Raw genomic sequence first — 17,085 nt, forward strand, 5'->3', positions numbered from 1 at the left:
ATATATTTTTATCCATCTGAAATTCAGACGTTTTAATAGTACAATTACAAGGAGCAATTTAACACTCATACAAAGACCTGCATGCAAAATACAAATGTCACGAATGCTGGTTAGAAAAACAATATAGCACATAATTAACTATAGTTCATGAAGTACAACAAATAATTTTCATTGAAAATAAACCAAGTGTTAATCTCCGTATTATGCAAGATAATAGAGAGCTTGCGAAATGGAGTTACTTTAACTTTAACGTCTAGAGCGGGATTATTCAAAACCAAGGTGTAACCTTGGTTTTGAATACATAATCCTCTAGACGTTAAAGTTAAAGTAACGTCATTTCGCAAGCTCTCTAATACTATAATTTTGTACCGTGAATAGCCATTTGTCATCTGCTAGCTCATAGCAACGACAGAGAGCGCGGTACAAACAAATGAAACCCAGTGAAACTTTCGGAAATCTTGCTTATTGGAAAAAAATAGTGTTTTTGTACTCAGAATCTGAAAATCCATAAATGAAACGTTGGAGGTGTAGATACACTTCCAAAATGTGCAACAAACGAAAAATGACGTCACTAATCTCCTCGATTTAAATCAGTCCCCTGAAGTATCGCCATCATCATAGTATGTATCGTTGGAGCTATCAAGGGTCCATCTGCTGTCAATAAGATGGTGGCTGACAAAATCAAAACTGTCGTTGATGTCGCTGATTAATTGAATACCTGAGTGGAGGAATGGCCCAACTCCATCAAAACTGTTTTTGAGATATTTGGAAAGTTTTATAAACAGAATGTTTTCATCTTCAGGGGACCTTTAATACATGAACATACAATATTACATATATTCACAATTATATATGATGTTTCCATGGTAACGATACAGGTCTTAATACGAGCTGGAGTTGGGCCCTTCTTCCACTAATATACGGCAAGTGCCAGTTCCGTAAGCAGATGTGTTAAAAATAGCAACAGAAATTTGATAATTATCCATTAATTGTCCAAGTAGAAGCATGTAATACGTTAGCAAGAAAGTTTATTGTAGCGAAAATCAGATTTCATGGATGAACACAAAATTCCTCTTTAACCCAATATTTGTGGAAGAAGGGCCCAATTCCATGGAGTTGGACCTTTCTTCCATTAAAACCATGATTAAATGTACATGGAAGACTATTTAGAGAGTGGATTTTGACTCATCTTTCACACACAAGGAAGAACAGCCTGTAGTCAATAAAATGCTGGGTGTAACTTATTTTTGTAAAAAATTGGAGTTGGGCCCTTCTTCCACTCAGGTATTCAATTTTATCCTGTATGAATATGCGTGCGCCATTTTCTACAGAATATTGTGCTTTTGAAACGCTATGTTTTCCTCTGAACCCCAGTGAAAGGCATATGTTTCGTTTGGGCAATATGAACAAAAACATGGTATATTGGTCGTGCACAAAGTGTCCAACATAATCACTCGGGTGGCGACTTAATAATTTGGAAAAACAGTGAACCTACAACAAAAGTTCTGCTTCATCTTATAAAGAGGTCAAAATCGAACTGGGGAGATTTAGCCAAAATATTCATATTTTTGGTCAATAATTCTAAAAATCAGGCCAATATTTAAAAAGAAAATAATAAATAAACATTCCCTGCAATACGACTGTCTAGATTAAAAATAAAAAGAGTCAAATTTTGGATTTTTCTATGGTGTGTTCCAAAAAATTGAATTGACGACGCCGACAGTTACTTCATCAGTGCCACTATGCAGTAGATGGCTACTTCATTAATACCAATATCGGCAGTAGATAGAGCCTACTTCATCTATACCAATATCAGCAGTAGATAGTTACTTCATCAATACCAATATCAGCAGTAGACGGCTACTTCATTAATACCAACATCGACTACTTCATCTATACCAATATCAGCAGTAGATAGTTACTTCATCAATACCAATATCACCGGTAGATAGCTACTTCAGTAATGCCAATATCAGCAGTAGATAGTTACTTCATCAATATCAGTAGTAGATAGTTACTTCATCAATTCCAATATCAGCAGTAGATAGCTACTTTATCAATGCCAATATAGCAATAGATAGTTACTTCATCAATACCAATATCAGCTGTAGATGGCTACTTCATTAATACCAACATCGGCTACTTCACCTATACCAATATCAGTAGTAGATAGTTACTTCATCAATTCCAATATCAGCAGTAGATAGCTACTTTATCAATGCCAATATAGCAATAGATAGTTACTTCATCAATACCAATATCAGCAGTAGATGGCTACTTCATTAATACCAACATCGGCTACTTCATCTATACCAATATCAGCAGTAGATAGTTACTTCATCAATATCACCGGTAGATTGCTACTTCATCAATGCCAATATCAGCAGTAGATAGTTACTTCATCAATATCAATATCAGCAGTAGATAGTTACTTCATCAATATCAATATCAGCAGTAGATAGCGGTTACTTCATCAATATCAGCAGTAGATGGTTACTTCATTAATACCAAGATCGGCTACTTCATCTATACCAATATCAGCAGTAGATAATTACTTCATCAATATTACCGGTAGATTGCTACTTCATCAATGCCAATATCAGCAGTAGATAGTTACTTCATCAATACCAAGACTCGCATCCATAAGTGGCAATGGAAAACACAGTTGCACGAAGTGGGCGTACCTTGAGGTCAATGGATAGGCCTCTGCTTTTCCATATGCTTGACATGCCCTGCACAGTTGTCCTTGCAATAGCCAGTCTTCTCTTAATTTCAGTTGTGCTGTCACCACTGTTGTTAATCATTGAACCCAGATATTCAAATTGCTTCACCTCCTCAATCTGCTGTCCATCTATCACAAACTCATCACTTTTTCTCTCTCTGTACTGTCTACAACCATTATTTTTGTCTTCTTTGTGTTCAGGAGAAGGTGTTTTTCTTCACTGGCCTCTTTGATGCGCTTCAAAAGATCAATCAGCTCTACTCTGTTGCTACAAATAAGAGTGGTATCATCGGCGTACTTCAGGATAGAAATTCTTGTACCGCCAAACTACATCATTAATATCAATCATTAGGACAGCTACATCATTAATACCAATATCAGCAGTAGACAGCTACTTCATCAATACCAATATCAGCAGTAGATGGCTACTTCATGAATACCAACATCGGCTACTTCATCATCTATACCAATATCAGCAGTAGATAGTTACTTCATCAATACCACTATCACCGGTAGATAGCTACTTCATCAATGCCAATATCAGCAGTAGATAGTTACTTCATCAATACCAATATCAGCAGTTGATAAATATCAGCAGTTGTTACTTCATCAATACCAATATCAGCAGTAGATTGTTGCTTCATCAATGCCAATATCAGCAGTAGATTGTTACTTCATCAATGCCAATATCAGTAATTCATGATGCCATTATCGGGGTAGTAGATAGTTATTTCATCAATACCAATATCAGCAGTAGATTGTTATTTCATGAATGCCAGTATCAGCAGTAGATAGCCACTTCATCAATGTCAATATCAGCAGTAGACAGCTACATCATTAATACCATTATTATGTTTTCAGGGTTATTAGGAGTAAAGAAAACCTAATAATGTTAATATTGGATGGCGTATTTCGCATGATACCATAACATATCGGATTCGTCATACAAATATCGAACTCGCCGTTGGCTCGTCCGATATTTTTATGACTCATCCGATATGTTATGGTATCATGCTCAGCCATCCAATATTATATCAATATCTGCAGTAGATAGCTACTTCATCAATACCAATATCAGTATTATATAGCTACTTCGTCAAAGTCAATATCAGCAGTAGTAGACAGCTACATCGTTAACACCAATATCAGCAGTAGATAACTACTTCATCAATGTCAATATCTGCAGTAAAATATAGATAATAATTTCTTCAATACTAATATATAAATGTTTTTTAAACGTCATCAACGTGTTATAAACGCGTTTTTGGTTTTGGTCAAAACGTTTCATTATTACTGATATGTTTTGCATCAAGTTTTGAAACATGTTGTCTCAACGTTATTAAAATGTTTTATATACCCTTTATATAACTCGAGTCGAGTCATTTCATGGTCATTTCAATTCATTTCTTGCAATATCTGGAGTCGAGTCAAGTCAAATGACTCGAGTCACTGTACAATCTATAGGCCTATGGGGAACATTTGAAAATCTTAGTCGAGCCATTTTTAGAATAAAGCTACTTTGTCTTATGAGGCACTTTTTTAAAATTGGGAAATGCTCTGAGCATGTTTTAAACAGATTGATAGGGTAAAGTATAGGACCTACACTGATCTTTTGTTTGAGGGACATAAAATTATGACGCTCACAAAATTGTCTACTCAATGGCGGCACTACGCGCGGGTACCCCCTCCCCCATATTTTTCTTTCCCTCCTAGTCCCCCCCCCCCCACACACACACACATACCCTTTTAAGGCCTTGTTAGCCTTAAAAACCCAAATTACGAACATTGCAACTTTTTGTGGCAATTTTACGCAAAATTTGTTGATCCCCCCACTTTACTCCCCACCCCCACGAAAGAAATGTATGGCGCCAACAGTACACTGTCCATCTCATTACCTCCACCCCCAAGACGTAATATTGACAATATAATTGTGCCCACCACGATTAACTTCGCACTTGGCTGTCAAAAGTATATCGTTTCATGCTCAATGAAATCGATTGCCCTATATAATTTTAGTCGGAAGCGATCGATGCGAAGACTATTTTGTCAGAAATAACGGTAGCATGATGATATCTTCAGAACATTTAAAAGGACATTTTTGTGTTACGCATTTTGATCTCTCCTTTATTTTTGTTCTTCCAATTTTAGTCTTCGTGTAAGTTCCTTTCTCTTTTTTATATTTCTGTCTTTCTCCTTTCTTTCAAGTTTTTCTTGCCTTACGGTTAGTTACGGTTTACTTTCCTGGCCTTAAAGTGCTTTCTTGGTTTTTGACTTTCGCTTTCCAGTAATTATTTGTTTTGAATTGAGTTTAGTTTCCTTTTTTAAATGAAAGTGCATTTTTCTTTTCTTTTTCCTTCTTTAGTCTTAGTCTCCTTCAGTCTGTAAATTTAAATAAATTAACAATTTACCCTTTTTATCTTTTCTGTTTTTTAAAGCAGAAAAGATAAAAAGGGTAAATTGTTAATTAAAATTATTTTATTTTTGCTTATTTGTCTTTTGTTCTTTTGTTATCGTATTTTTCCTTTTCATGTCAAAACAAGTTTTAATACTTTTTATTACACAGTCTGTAAAATAAAAACTGCAAATCGAGCGTGACCAAAATGGCTTGTTGGTGTTTAGGTATGTTGGTAGCTCTAGATTTGCATTTTAGAGATGTCCTTGATCTGGTATTGTGGTAGATGATGACGTAACATCTTCCAAGATCGTTTCCGGGTTTGGTGTGTGATGACGAACCAGTCGAAGATGATGATGAATTGTACTAGAATGTGTTGTGTACACACATGACTTCGATTTTGTTTCTTGCGTTAAAACTCTATAGGAAACAAACTGTTCTAAACACTTTATGCCAAACTCGGTTAATTATTAGCTCTCTTATTAAAGCAGGACACCAATAACGTCGCCCGGCTGTTACGGACTTTCACTAACAACAACCAAGGCTTTGGTGGCGATTTGTGTGCACCCAAACGTGTACATGTGGACAATACAATGGGCTCCATTATTATTAAGAAATGACATGTAAGTGACACTTCTCTCAAGAATTATATCCACTTGTATAGATGGTGATTTTATTTATCGGGACAACTACAAATTGTCATAAAATTCTGGAATACAATTGAGTGAAGATCAGACATCGAGATTTACTAACACAATCGCAACAAAGCAACAGCCTAGTTCTATGCTGAAAATGAGCTCAAACTGCCCGGGGCTAAAAAAAGGTAAGATATGTCGATGATGTAAAGTTGTTTGTGAATTATTAAACATGTTATTTATATATCAGTCTGAGAGAAGACTTACTGCGATTTTCAGTGCAATCTTTTTTTGTCAGGAAACACCAAGATTTGAAATTAGTGTAATATTATTTCGTTAATAATTTTGTCATGTCCTTAAGGTGGTACTACACCCCTTGATAAATGTGTGACTTGTTTTGCATCTTTCTCAAAACATAATAACACACTGGTAACACAAGTTATGTATATTATAGGGGCAAGGAATCCAGTTACTACACTGGAATTTCAGTGACTCAAGACAAGCGGTTACGTACGTTATTTATGATAAGAAAAGAGGTACCGCTAGAATGTACCTCATTTCTTAACATATAGGCCTATGAACCACTTGTCTTGAATCACTGACATTTCAGTGAAGTAATTGGATTCCTTGCCCCTATAATATACATAACTTTTGTTACCAATGTGTAGTTTATTTTGAGAAAAATGCAAACTTAGTCACAAAATTTATCGGGGGTGTAGTACCACCTTAATGTCACAAGAAAGTGAAGGTTTGTCAAACACTCGGGTCAAATATATGAATTGAATATTTAAAGGTGTATGCAGGAATGTGAATCTCAACTTTGCTGAGTATATCATGTACATGTAAATATGTAAATTAAGACTAAGCAAGTGATGTAAAATATGTCGGATACTAAAGAAAATTAATTCCGCTATGTAAAGCAATAAAAGACTTTATGATGTCACTGCACCATGACTAAACACTTGAGGCCATAAAAACAAGAATCAGTGAAAAAAATACTTGAAGAATGAAGTGAAGGAGAAGTGAAAAACTATTGAGAAACCACTAAATATTAAGGGATGGGGGTATGGACGTTTGGGTTTTTTTTTGTGGGACATGAGAGCACATCAGGCATATCGAATTGTAAAGTTTACTTCGAGGACTGTTGAATATCAAACATTTTAAAAATATCAAATTTTAATAATTTGTCATAAAATTACATCGCGAATTTCACAAAATCAAAATTATTTGACATCAGAAGGACATTCCTCGTATTTAGAATGCAATTCGATAGGTCTGGTGTACTCTCAGCTCCCACAAAAAATAGGTGAAAACGTCGCTAAACGTTAATATCCATTACACATAAGACAACATAGCTTGCAAAATAAATTGCCAAACAATTCGTTTTATTAAAGTGTCATGGGTTGCCGTTGGATTGTTGTGTAAATGTTTGTATATTTATCACGGGTGACTCGCCATGACCATCACCTTTGCGTGTGCAAGGATGAAGAACAATAAGGTACAGAAATTCAAATCAATTGGCAGGTCCTGCTCGGTCAAATTGTTAATAATGCATACAGAATTAAGAACATTTATTGAAAGACAGTTTATCTTTGACTCATTGACGGGTAGAAAAGTTTTCCCAGCACCGAAGGTCGCGTATTAAAGTTCACTTGTTTTGAATAGATAATTCTTGCGACTCGCCGGATGAGTTAACAAAATAACAAGATAACAAGTAAATATTTTGTCTGAAAAAAACACACCAAAAACTAACTTGTACTTTGAGAAATATAAAAAATTAGTTGTTGTTTTGTTTTTTATTTGTTTGTTTGTTTGTTTTTCATATTGTAGTATATGCTGCTCAGTCTGGATTTATTGATATTAAATATCAACATTAACAATTGCATTTTGTATTACGTGATCATAATAATAGTACACGCGCTGGCATGACATTCATAATTTAATCGGTTGATTAGTAAACATAAATAATTGCATGGCAAGTGTTGCGAGTTTTTGCATTTTTCTCAAAAAATGACAACACACTGGTAACAAAATTTATGGGCAAGAAATCCAATTACTTCACTGAAATTTCAGTGATTCAACTTGGACAAGTGGTTCATTATAATTATATGTTAAGAAATGAGGTACATTCTAGCGGCACCTCTTTTCTTATCATAAATAAAATAATGTACCGCTTGTCATGAGTCACTGAAATTGCGGTATAGTAAGTGACAGTCCTTACCCCTATAATATGAAAAAATACGTAACTTTTGTTACCAGTGTATTATTATTTTTCGAGAAAAATGCAAAAATAGTCACATTTATCAAGGGGGCGCAGTCCCACCTTTAAAATGGTACATTTTCCTACATGTACAGCATAGCACGTGTGCTTCAACCACAAATAATGAAAATAAATTCTTTACACAGTCATTTTCCAAAAATATTTGTAAGCATGGTTGATCATTATGAATTCGAGGTCACCAAAACATTACATGTAGGCTTTTATTAATTTGAATTTTTGATCTATGATCTTCATGCAAAAACGATGCTTCGGATTAGGTGAATTGATTGATTGATTGATTGATTGATTGATTGATTGATTGATTGATTGAGCCAAGAAGATTGTACATATCAAGTAACAGATATATTTGCTGTCTTCTGAACTGTCTTCTGAAGATAGCAAATTAGTAGCTATTTTCGCACTGAATAAGGATTATTATTGTACATGTAATTTTCGATAGATCCAGTGGCGCGCGTAAGCCAGGAATTTTTCAGGGGGGGGGGGGGGCTCTGGTTCTTCAGTAGATAGCAAAAGACCTCGCAAAAGACACAATCGGTAATTTGCACTTAACATGCTTAAACATTGTTCAAGCCATGCTTATTGGTTAGCATTGTTAAGCATCCGTATTTTAATAATAATCCGTACTCTAACCTTGACGTATAATAAAAGAGTTATGTCAATTCATTTTGAAATCATACGCAAATTAAATATTTTCAAGTGTGACATGACAGTCCTGCACTTTAGTTTTGACAATACATGTCATTATCTGTCTATTACAATTTCCTGTTTGGATGAATAGGTGATGTATTGACGTGTCTTGACGTGATTGACAGACCAAAGTTTGGTCAAGGATTTGACGAGTTCGAGAGCAAAATTTCATCACTACGACGTGAAATAATTTGTAAAGTTTCCTCTTTACATCATTTCTATACTATTTTAACCTGAAACGGAAATTTTCATTTCAGGATCTAACTCTTTGAACATGTTGAATTTAGCACTGCTATATACCATATACTATTGGCAAATTTTGTCCAAAAAATTACTCACGTTTTAGACGTTTCATCTTCCATTAAGTGTCTTGTTCCTTGCGTAGCTGATCGTATTCATGATGATTATGTTCCACCATCATGCTCATCACAGTTGATAACATTGTTCCTTTGATTTTTGATATACAATGCAAGGAACAGAGCACTTCGTGGATAAGAGTGAGAGTGTTGGTCTTCCGATCAGAAAATGAAATGTGTAAAACTTCTGAAACGTCTAAAACTTATTTGACTTAGGCCCCTAACTCTTTTGAAGTGAAGTATGTTCGTTCATAGATCTTCAATATCTACGGTTCATATAATCATTTTTTTGCTGCATTTGCAGATTTCTTGAGTAACGAAACATCAATCGCCAATTATTCCCTTGATGTTCCTACAATTGCTAAAAAATAATTTAGGGTCAGAATAGTAACATAAAATTATGCCTCAAATTAAGTACAAATAATAAGTATAGACGAAAGGGAAGTCATAATTCTAGTAGGCCCTATAGTATAATCTGCCTTCAAAATATTCATGTTTATTTTGTATCTGTGTTTTGCTTCGCAGAAAACTGATGACAGAGGGGAATAACGCAAGCGCTGGAATAATAACATAATTGAGATTCAACAGATATAACAAAAGTTGCGATAACGATTATAAAAGGGACGCCGTCCTACATACTTTCTAAACTATTATTGGTAGAATTTTAAAATACAATGGATCGTCAAAAACTTGATGGGTCTCCCAGTCTGAACAAGATATTTTTCGTAACAATTGTATGTGTTTCCATGGCAATGGACGTATTAAGTGATGCTTGTAACACGCCATGTTCATGTGAGATGGAGACGGAGGGTTTGATTGTGAATTGTGCAGCGAGGGAATTAACAGCAGTTCCAGCCGATATACCAAAGGAAACTGTCGTTTTGTAAGTCATTTTTTTTTTTCGTTTATCCACGTTTTTTTTTCATTTATCCTTTTTTAACATAACGTAACACGCGTCACCAATGTGGTATACAGGTAGTTATTTTTATTTTCGCTAGTATGAGTGCAAAGCAATGTGGGCTTTGTGGGATGGGGAGGGATGGATGGGTTACCCCCAGAATGATTTGGTTTGCTAGCTCAACTCAACCCCCAAAAGACAATTTCACCCTCCCCTAAACCCAACCCCAAAAGAAAAAAAACTATTGAAAAACAAACATTTGGGCTTTTTTTTTCGAACTTGACGAAAAGTTTCAGCTCAACTCAACCCCCAAAAGACAATTTCACCCTCCCCTAAACCCAACCCCAAAAGAAAAAAACTATTGAAAAACAAACATTGGGGCTTTTTTTTTCGAACTTGTCGAAAAGTTTCAGTGCTGTAGATTTCTTATAATGTCCCAAATTGAATGTTGTCTCACATTTCAGTTTTTAAAATATCATAAAACAGCCAAAGTTATGCAATATTATGTTCTGCCACTGCCCATGCGACATTCTAATAATTGGCATTCAGGTTCAGTTAACAGTGGAAACTCTTATTGAATTTCTTGTTTTCAATTTCGGAATAATTTGGCCGAGTTAATCTTATTGTATACAGTACATTAGGACATTACTTGCGAGTGTCGCAATGGATAGGCTAAACCAAATCAAATATTTAATTTTGGTTTAGTATAAAAGGAAAGCATAAACTCAAACGTCTACCTATAACAAATTGAGCAAATATCATTGTTGCCATTAGGGAACAAACCAAAAGTTCGATGAACGAAGGTGCTTTCTGATCGAGGCTAACCCCTTTCTTCCTTCCCAGTGACGTAAGTGTGAAATATTGATTTTTGTTTTACAAACGTCTTCCGACTTCTTGACCCGCTCTCCACAAACGAAAGGATTCTTATTTATAGGACGTCGTCGAACTTTTGGTTTGTTCCCTTATTATATAAGAATGTCACGCTCCCGGGTCACGCTTAGAAAGTACATGTAGCTACACACATTACGTTAAACATGTTAAAAGAACCCCCAACACACATACCATATGTAATGCCCTTATCACCTTATTCATTCCAGGGTTAGCCTATTTATATTAATTTATAGTAATTGTATTTTTCCATATAATTATTCACGGGCCCTGGTATATTCAAAATTTCTAAACATTGCCCTATTTGGGATATTTTTCAACTGGCATGCAGACTGGCAGTTGTGGTATCCTTAATTAATTTAAGATACCTTACATCTACGACGACCAGGATGCGAAGCTATGCGGATGTATCTAAGCATTGCTGGGCAACCTGCAATTGGCCCAACTTTCTTATTGAGCAAATAACTCACATTTGTTTGTTATGTGTATATAGGGCAGGTATTTTATAAACGAAGACGATGAGTGTTTTATAATTGAATGAGGTAGATGGAGACGTAAGAGGATATGAAGTCATTTATTTTATATGCTCGTTGCTAATATACCCTAACCATGATAACGTCACTTTTGTAATTCGGTCACAGTGACATTTTTTGGGACGTTTTTTTCTTGCACTTGACAAGATGTTTGCCTTATCAGGGAGTCCTGGAAAATACATTCGAAATAGAAAGCAATTGTTAAAAAGAATAGCTATACGTACTCAAATTTGCAAAAGTAATTCGATTTATTTTCAAATTCCATATTCAATTACTATATAATATTCATGTTTGATATACAATTAGGCCACGCTCTCCCATTGAACTGATTGCCACTATAAGTATACAGCACGAAAAAAATGAATGTACGATTTCAAAGATACAATTAAACTCCCATTCAATAATCCCAGCGCAAGTGTATTAAAATTGTTTATTGCTCAAAAATGAAGGATAAATCATTCAAATTGTCATTTAGTATTTTTGGAATGAAAAATTCGACACAAAAAAGTAAAATAAAATAAAACGAAGAAAACAGCAGTATTGACGAAGCTAGTTGGAGCCCCATTCAAATACATATATGCTAATTCACTTGAGGAGCCTTAGGGCGAAACAGACTGTAGTGAATAAACATGGAGTAAATTTACACATTTTCTTCTTTTTATGTGTATGCTAATTTATATAATGTCAGGATATAAATTAGCACACATAATGTGTTACGAGTCGTACTTGACTCAAGGCCAAAATCACCTTTTACCCGAACTTACACGAATGCACAACACAAATACACTGTTTGATTAAGCTAACAAAATCTAAGTCTTTAATTGAAAGCACATTATGATTGGTACACTATTATGACAACAAATGCTCATACACAATAATCAAATATAAACACGCTTTATCTATTTAGTACCTAGCCAGCATTCTTCTTCTTGATGATCATAAAGTTCTTGCAATGTTCTGGTCGACTGATGTAATATATCCTTATTCACTTGTCCTGCGAAAATCAGCGAAATCCAGTGTACACTTGCGTTTATAAATATCCTTGCCTATGAAATCCTCACACAAAAATGGCGTTGCTTTCTCCAAAACCGTTATCTCCTTGCGCTGCTTTCTCTAAACTTAACTCCTTGCGCTGCTTTCTCCAAACTTGGTGCTATTTCCACCTTTCACACAATATCTTCAGGAAGCAGGACTGCGATGCAATTGTCCCCACTTATTTTGACAGTTGTGTTGCTCCCTTAACCAGACTGCAGCAAATCGGCAGAAGAATATATATTTTCCTTTCTTGGAAGAAGTACGTTCTTTGACGTATTCTAGATCTTCTCCGACAACACTGGCAGGTAGTAGTGCATTGACTACTTAAATTAATTCTGGTTAGCAATTTCCTTTCTTTGAAGGAATTGGACTGTAAGCATATTAGCTAGCTAGCCCAGATCAACACTATAAACTGTGACAATAATTGTGTTTACATTTTCTTATATATCAAGCAATGGGAAATCCCAAGTATTAATAGCCAAATGTGATCTTGGAAATTCCCAAGCCTTAATTATAACATCAACCTTTCACATGACATCATTTCCTGAGGGGAATCCCGTGATGTCATCTTCACTTTACAACCTCAGGGGGATTTCCAAATATTCCAAATTAGATATGAATCAACTTGTTTTGCTCAATTTGAGAGGGGTATTCCCCCAAAATGTCATCACTCATGTAATTTTGTTGACAAAGTTAAATAATCAAATTAAATTACTGAGGGCACATCACAAATGTGAATGTCTTATTTTGTCTTAAATATGCGGCTTTTGGTTGAACCACTAGCAGGCTATGTTAGCACATCTATGACACTAACAAAGGTGCCAAAATCTGAATTTTGATAATTTTTACGATCGTCCGGATGAGTAAATCACTGAATGGGCCTTCAACACAAAGACAATAATAAGACATGGCAGGATAAAACTTTCATGTTTTTTCGTTTCAGACGTTTATCGGACAACTCAATCAGCAGTGTTGGTGTTGACGATTTCAAATATCTAGGTTCTCTACAGAGGTTGTGAGTATGATATCATTTATTATTTGATTTGATTTCTGCATAACGAGCGATTGGTATTTGGCCAATGAGGTAGCGCGTTTTTCCCAAAGCAACAAAAACCGCGCTACCTCATTGGCTAGAAACGCTCAGAGATGAAGTATAAATTCAGATTAATGCCGATTGACTTTCATAAATAACATCATGTATTTCCTTTTTAAAAAAAAACAATGAAGAAGGAGGCGGCCTTAATGCTTCACCCTATCAGGGCGTAAGACAATGCGAGACACAAATTCCTGATATTTGATCTCTCAATATTTTCATATGTCAGTTTGCTCGAGCCCCAAACACGCTATTTACTTTTTTAAAATTCTAAATATCTTATTGTTTTAACTAATTAGGTATCTTGATGGCAATTCCTTACGGAGTGATATGATCAGTGTTGGTGCGTTTCAGAATCTGCAGAATCTCGAGTATTTGTAAGTTACTTTTCTCATCTACAAAATGTATATTTATAATAATCATGTATGATGAAATGATAATACTTTAACACCCCACTGTGTTAAACTCAAAACAGTCAAAAAAGTTTGGTGGACCTAGATACGCTTCTGTTTTTGACGATTATTGAAAAGCCTATTTCTGCCAATGCAACATTGGAACGTCTTGAAATTTCCTTGCGGCATAAACAGTTTTTGAGCGTGAAATGGCTCCAGTGGTGTTGGTGTGGATATTTGAAGCAGAAACATGTACCACAATGGCCTATAAAAATAGTAAGGGTTGCACACCACCTTGGGATATGGACGAGGCTACTTTTATGTTCATATCTTCTGAATGAAACATCTTTCAGGCCTAACATTTTACTGGATTATGAGAAAAATATATAGACTTTTTTCGGCTGATAAAATCGCATGGGGGTAAGTGTGGGAGGGGACGTGACTGTCCATCGGATCACACCCCTTTGACATTAGTCAGTCTACAAAAGCTTATTCATAGCAAGAATTTTATCATGATAAATAAAATCTCTTTTACCTTTAAATATCATCTTAAATATAACATTTGTTTGTCTTAATACTTTGCTTTCTTCAGAGATTTGTCCGACAACCGCATTCGACCTGAAACAAGTCACATGACAGCATTGCTACAACCTCTCACATCGCTAATTTGGCTGTAAGTAAACAAATTAATTATGTTTATTTGCCTGTTGTAGATTCATGTGAAGAATAACCCACTTCTACAGCCATTCTTAATTTTTAAAATGTCCGTCCCAGACCAACACGTTGTGGAAGCGATGACAAGAAGGGTATCTTGTGATTATAGAATAACGACAGCGAGGCCAAGAATGGCGTGTTATCGATGTTCACCCCATCAACGACAGGACAGTGCCAATTATAGGAATGATCTATTTACATTCTATTGTCACGGGGTAAGGCCAAAAAAACATGTTTGTTTCCTGTAGCAGGTCAAAAAAAGTCAAGTTTTTTTTTTACTCAAATGACAAAAAATATCGTTTTTTGCTGTAAATTGGAATGGCATATTCAAGAGTATTTATGATCTCCTTTCAACCTGCAGATTAAAAAAGGTATTAAAAATGTGTGATGTTTTCTGCAGTAATTTTTTCACTACGCTCGTTTGTTGTGTAATGTGTAAATGTTTACTCCAGTAGTATTTTTTTGCGATTTTTTTTGCGGGTTTTTTTGGGGTTTTTTTTTCTTTGAAAAAGTGAAAATAATTCTAATGCGCAAAAGAAGCCGTCAAAAACGTAATGCGCGCCCTACGGGAAACAAACTTGTTTTTTTGGCCTAATAAGATAAAGACATGTAAATTGTACTCTAACGTGATTTAAGCAGTAAATTAATTAAAACCAGTGAAAAAAACCCACTTATCTAGTTTCTGATAATGACTTTCATTTCAGTGATCTGGCTGACAATAATATTCCTATGATTACGCAAGGAATGATTACTATCTTCGATCGTCTACAAACACTGTGAGTAAAATGTATTATTGTTATTGTTTATATTCAAAAAAAAGTATTCAAAATCTACAATAATTGATTTGAACATTAAAGATCAGTTGATTAAAGGAGGATTTCGTGATCCTATCATCCTCTTTTTATGACATTTTTCAGTAGATATCTACGAAAAATCTCATTCCCAAAATTTCAGTTGATTCTGATTTTGCGTTAATTGCGAGTTATGCATGAATCTGTATATTGTACTGCTCCATAGGCATGATAGGCCACTGCGGTAATTCAAATTCAAATTACTATGGTACTGTGGTAGTTCAAATTCAAGTTTGACGATATTTTTACTAAACGAATTAATCTGCAAGAATTAGTACATTAACATTATGTAGCCAGAGGTTTCCAGTGTTATAAAAATCTCAATTTGTTTTGAAAAAAGTGGGGGATGAGGCTGTGGATCACGAAGTGCCCTTTTAATAGCTTAAGTCTGTGTATCGGTTCGCATCCTCGTATTTCCAATCTTCGTATGATATGAAGAGTTTGTGTCTCACTACGTCAAGTCGTTTACATATAGCGTTAAAAGCCATCGTAATTCCTTAATGTGAGGGTATTAAAAAAATTACTTTGGCATATCTCTAGTTAGGCTATCTTTTTGGAATATTGTAAATTCATATAATTTTACATTCTTTTTATAAATATTTTCGCAGAGCCTAACAAACTTGACTACCAAAATGAGTATTTTGTTTTGATGAATACCACTTTTTAATTCTCATATATTTTTCTTCCTTTTAGAACTCTTACGGGTAATGCGTTGGCATGTAACTGCGATATATTATGGTTGAAGAATTGGCTACTTAACACAAGGTTTGCGCCTCCTATTGTCAATGGAGCCGAATGTTATTCGCCATCCAGCCTTCGTAGACAACAAGTGGCATATGCACAATTATGTCCTGGAGGTAAGGTTGACGTGTCTGTCCCGTTTATCCTGTCCCGTTTGTCTGTGTGTCTGTATGTCTGTGTGTTATTCGCCATCCAGCCTTCGTAGGCAACAGGTGGCATATGCACAATTCTGTCCTAAAGGTAATGTTGTCGTGTCTGTCCCGTTTGCCCTGTCCCGTCTGTCCCGTTTGTCTGGGTGTCTGTCTGGGTGTCTGTCTGTCTGTATATCTATCTGTAAGTCTGTATTTTATGTCTGTCTGTTTGTCTGTCTGTCTACCTTGGTTTAATAAATTGATTATTGAACACAATGTAATCAGCCACATACTTCTCTTAAATTGCACTATATGGCCAATTACTTTAGTAGCGCTAGAGAATATAAAGGTATAGCAAATATTCAACTTTGTTCTGGTATCCTGTTGAGGTACAATCCTTTATCCTTCTGTCTGTCAAACCTGGTAGATAGCCATGTATTAAATTGTAATCGTGTTTTTTCTTCGAAGTACCAGGAATTGTTGTCTCTGTTTTTAGTGCATTCACTGTCATCTATTCTTATCATTTTCAACATTTTTTATACAATACAATTTCCAGCCGGTAGATGTTACCAATGTAATAACGCCGCATCAAATGAAGACTGTACCAGTATACAAGATTGCAGCGCTGACCAGGTATGACATATTTATATACATATTTAACCCTAGAACTACTGAGCCATATTTGCTAACGTCATAAACCGTATTTGGTACTAATGTATCATAGCTAATGGGTCCC

General features: G+C 35.2%; 1 protein-coding gene across 1 annotated transcript in view; it reads left to right on the forward strand.

Moving 5' to 3' along the window:
* The first annotated feature begins 5,432 nt into the window (after positions 1-5,432).
* The window catches only part of LOC140141680 (uncharacterized), a 52,344-nt gene continuing 40,691 nt past the window's right edge, over positions 5,433-17,085 (forward strand). The window contains exons 1-8 of the mRNA XM_072163591.1: positions 5,433-5,937; positions 9,599-9,956; positions 13,371-13,442; positions 13,820-13,897; positions 14,505-14,585; positions 15,331-15,402; positions 16,171-16,334; positions 16,906-16,982. Coding sequence (XP_072019692.1) covers positions 9,748-9,956; positions 13,371-13,442; positions 13,820-13,897; positions 14,505-14,585; positions 15,331-15,402; positions 16,171-16,334; positions 16,906-16,982 — 753 coding nt within the window. The 5' untranslated portion in view covers positions 5,433-5,937; positions 9,599-9,747. The remainder of the gene's footprint in view (positions 5,938-9,598; positions 9,957-13,370; positions 13,443-13,819; positions 13,898-14,504; positions 14,586-15,330; positions 15,403-16,170; positions 16,335-16,905; positions 16,983-17,085) is intronic.

Source organism: Amphiura filiformis, chromosome 19 (genome assembly GCF_039555335.1).
Source record: "Amphiura filiformis chromosome 19, Afil_fr2py, whole genome shotgun sequence".
Taxonomy (NCBI): Eukaryota; Metazoa; Echinodermata; class Ophiuroidea; order Amphilepidida; family Amphiuridae; genus Amphiura; species Amphiura filiformis.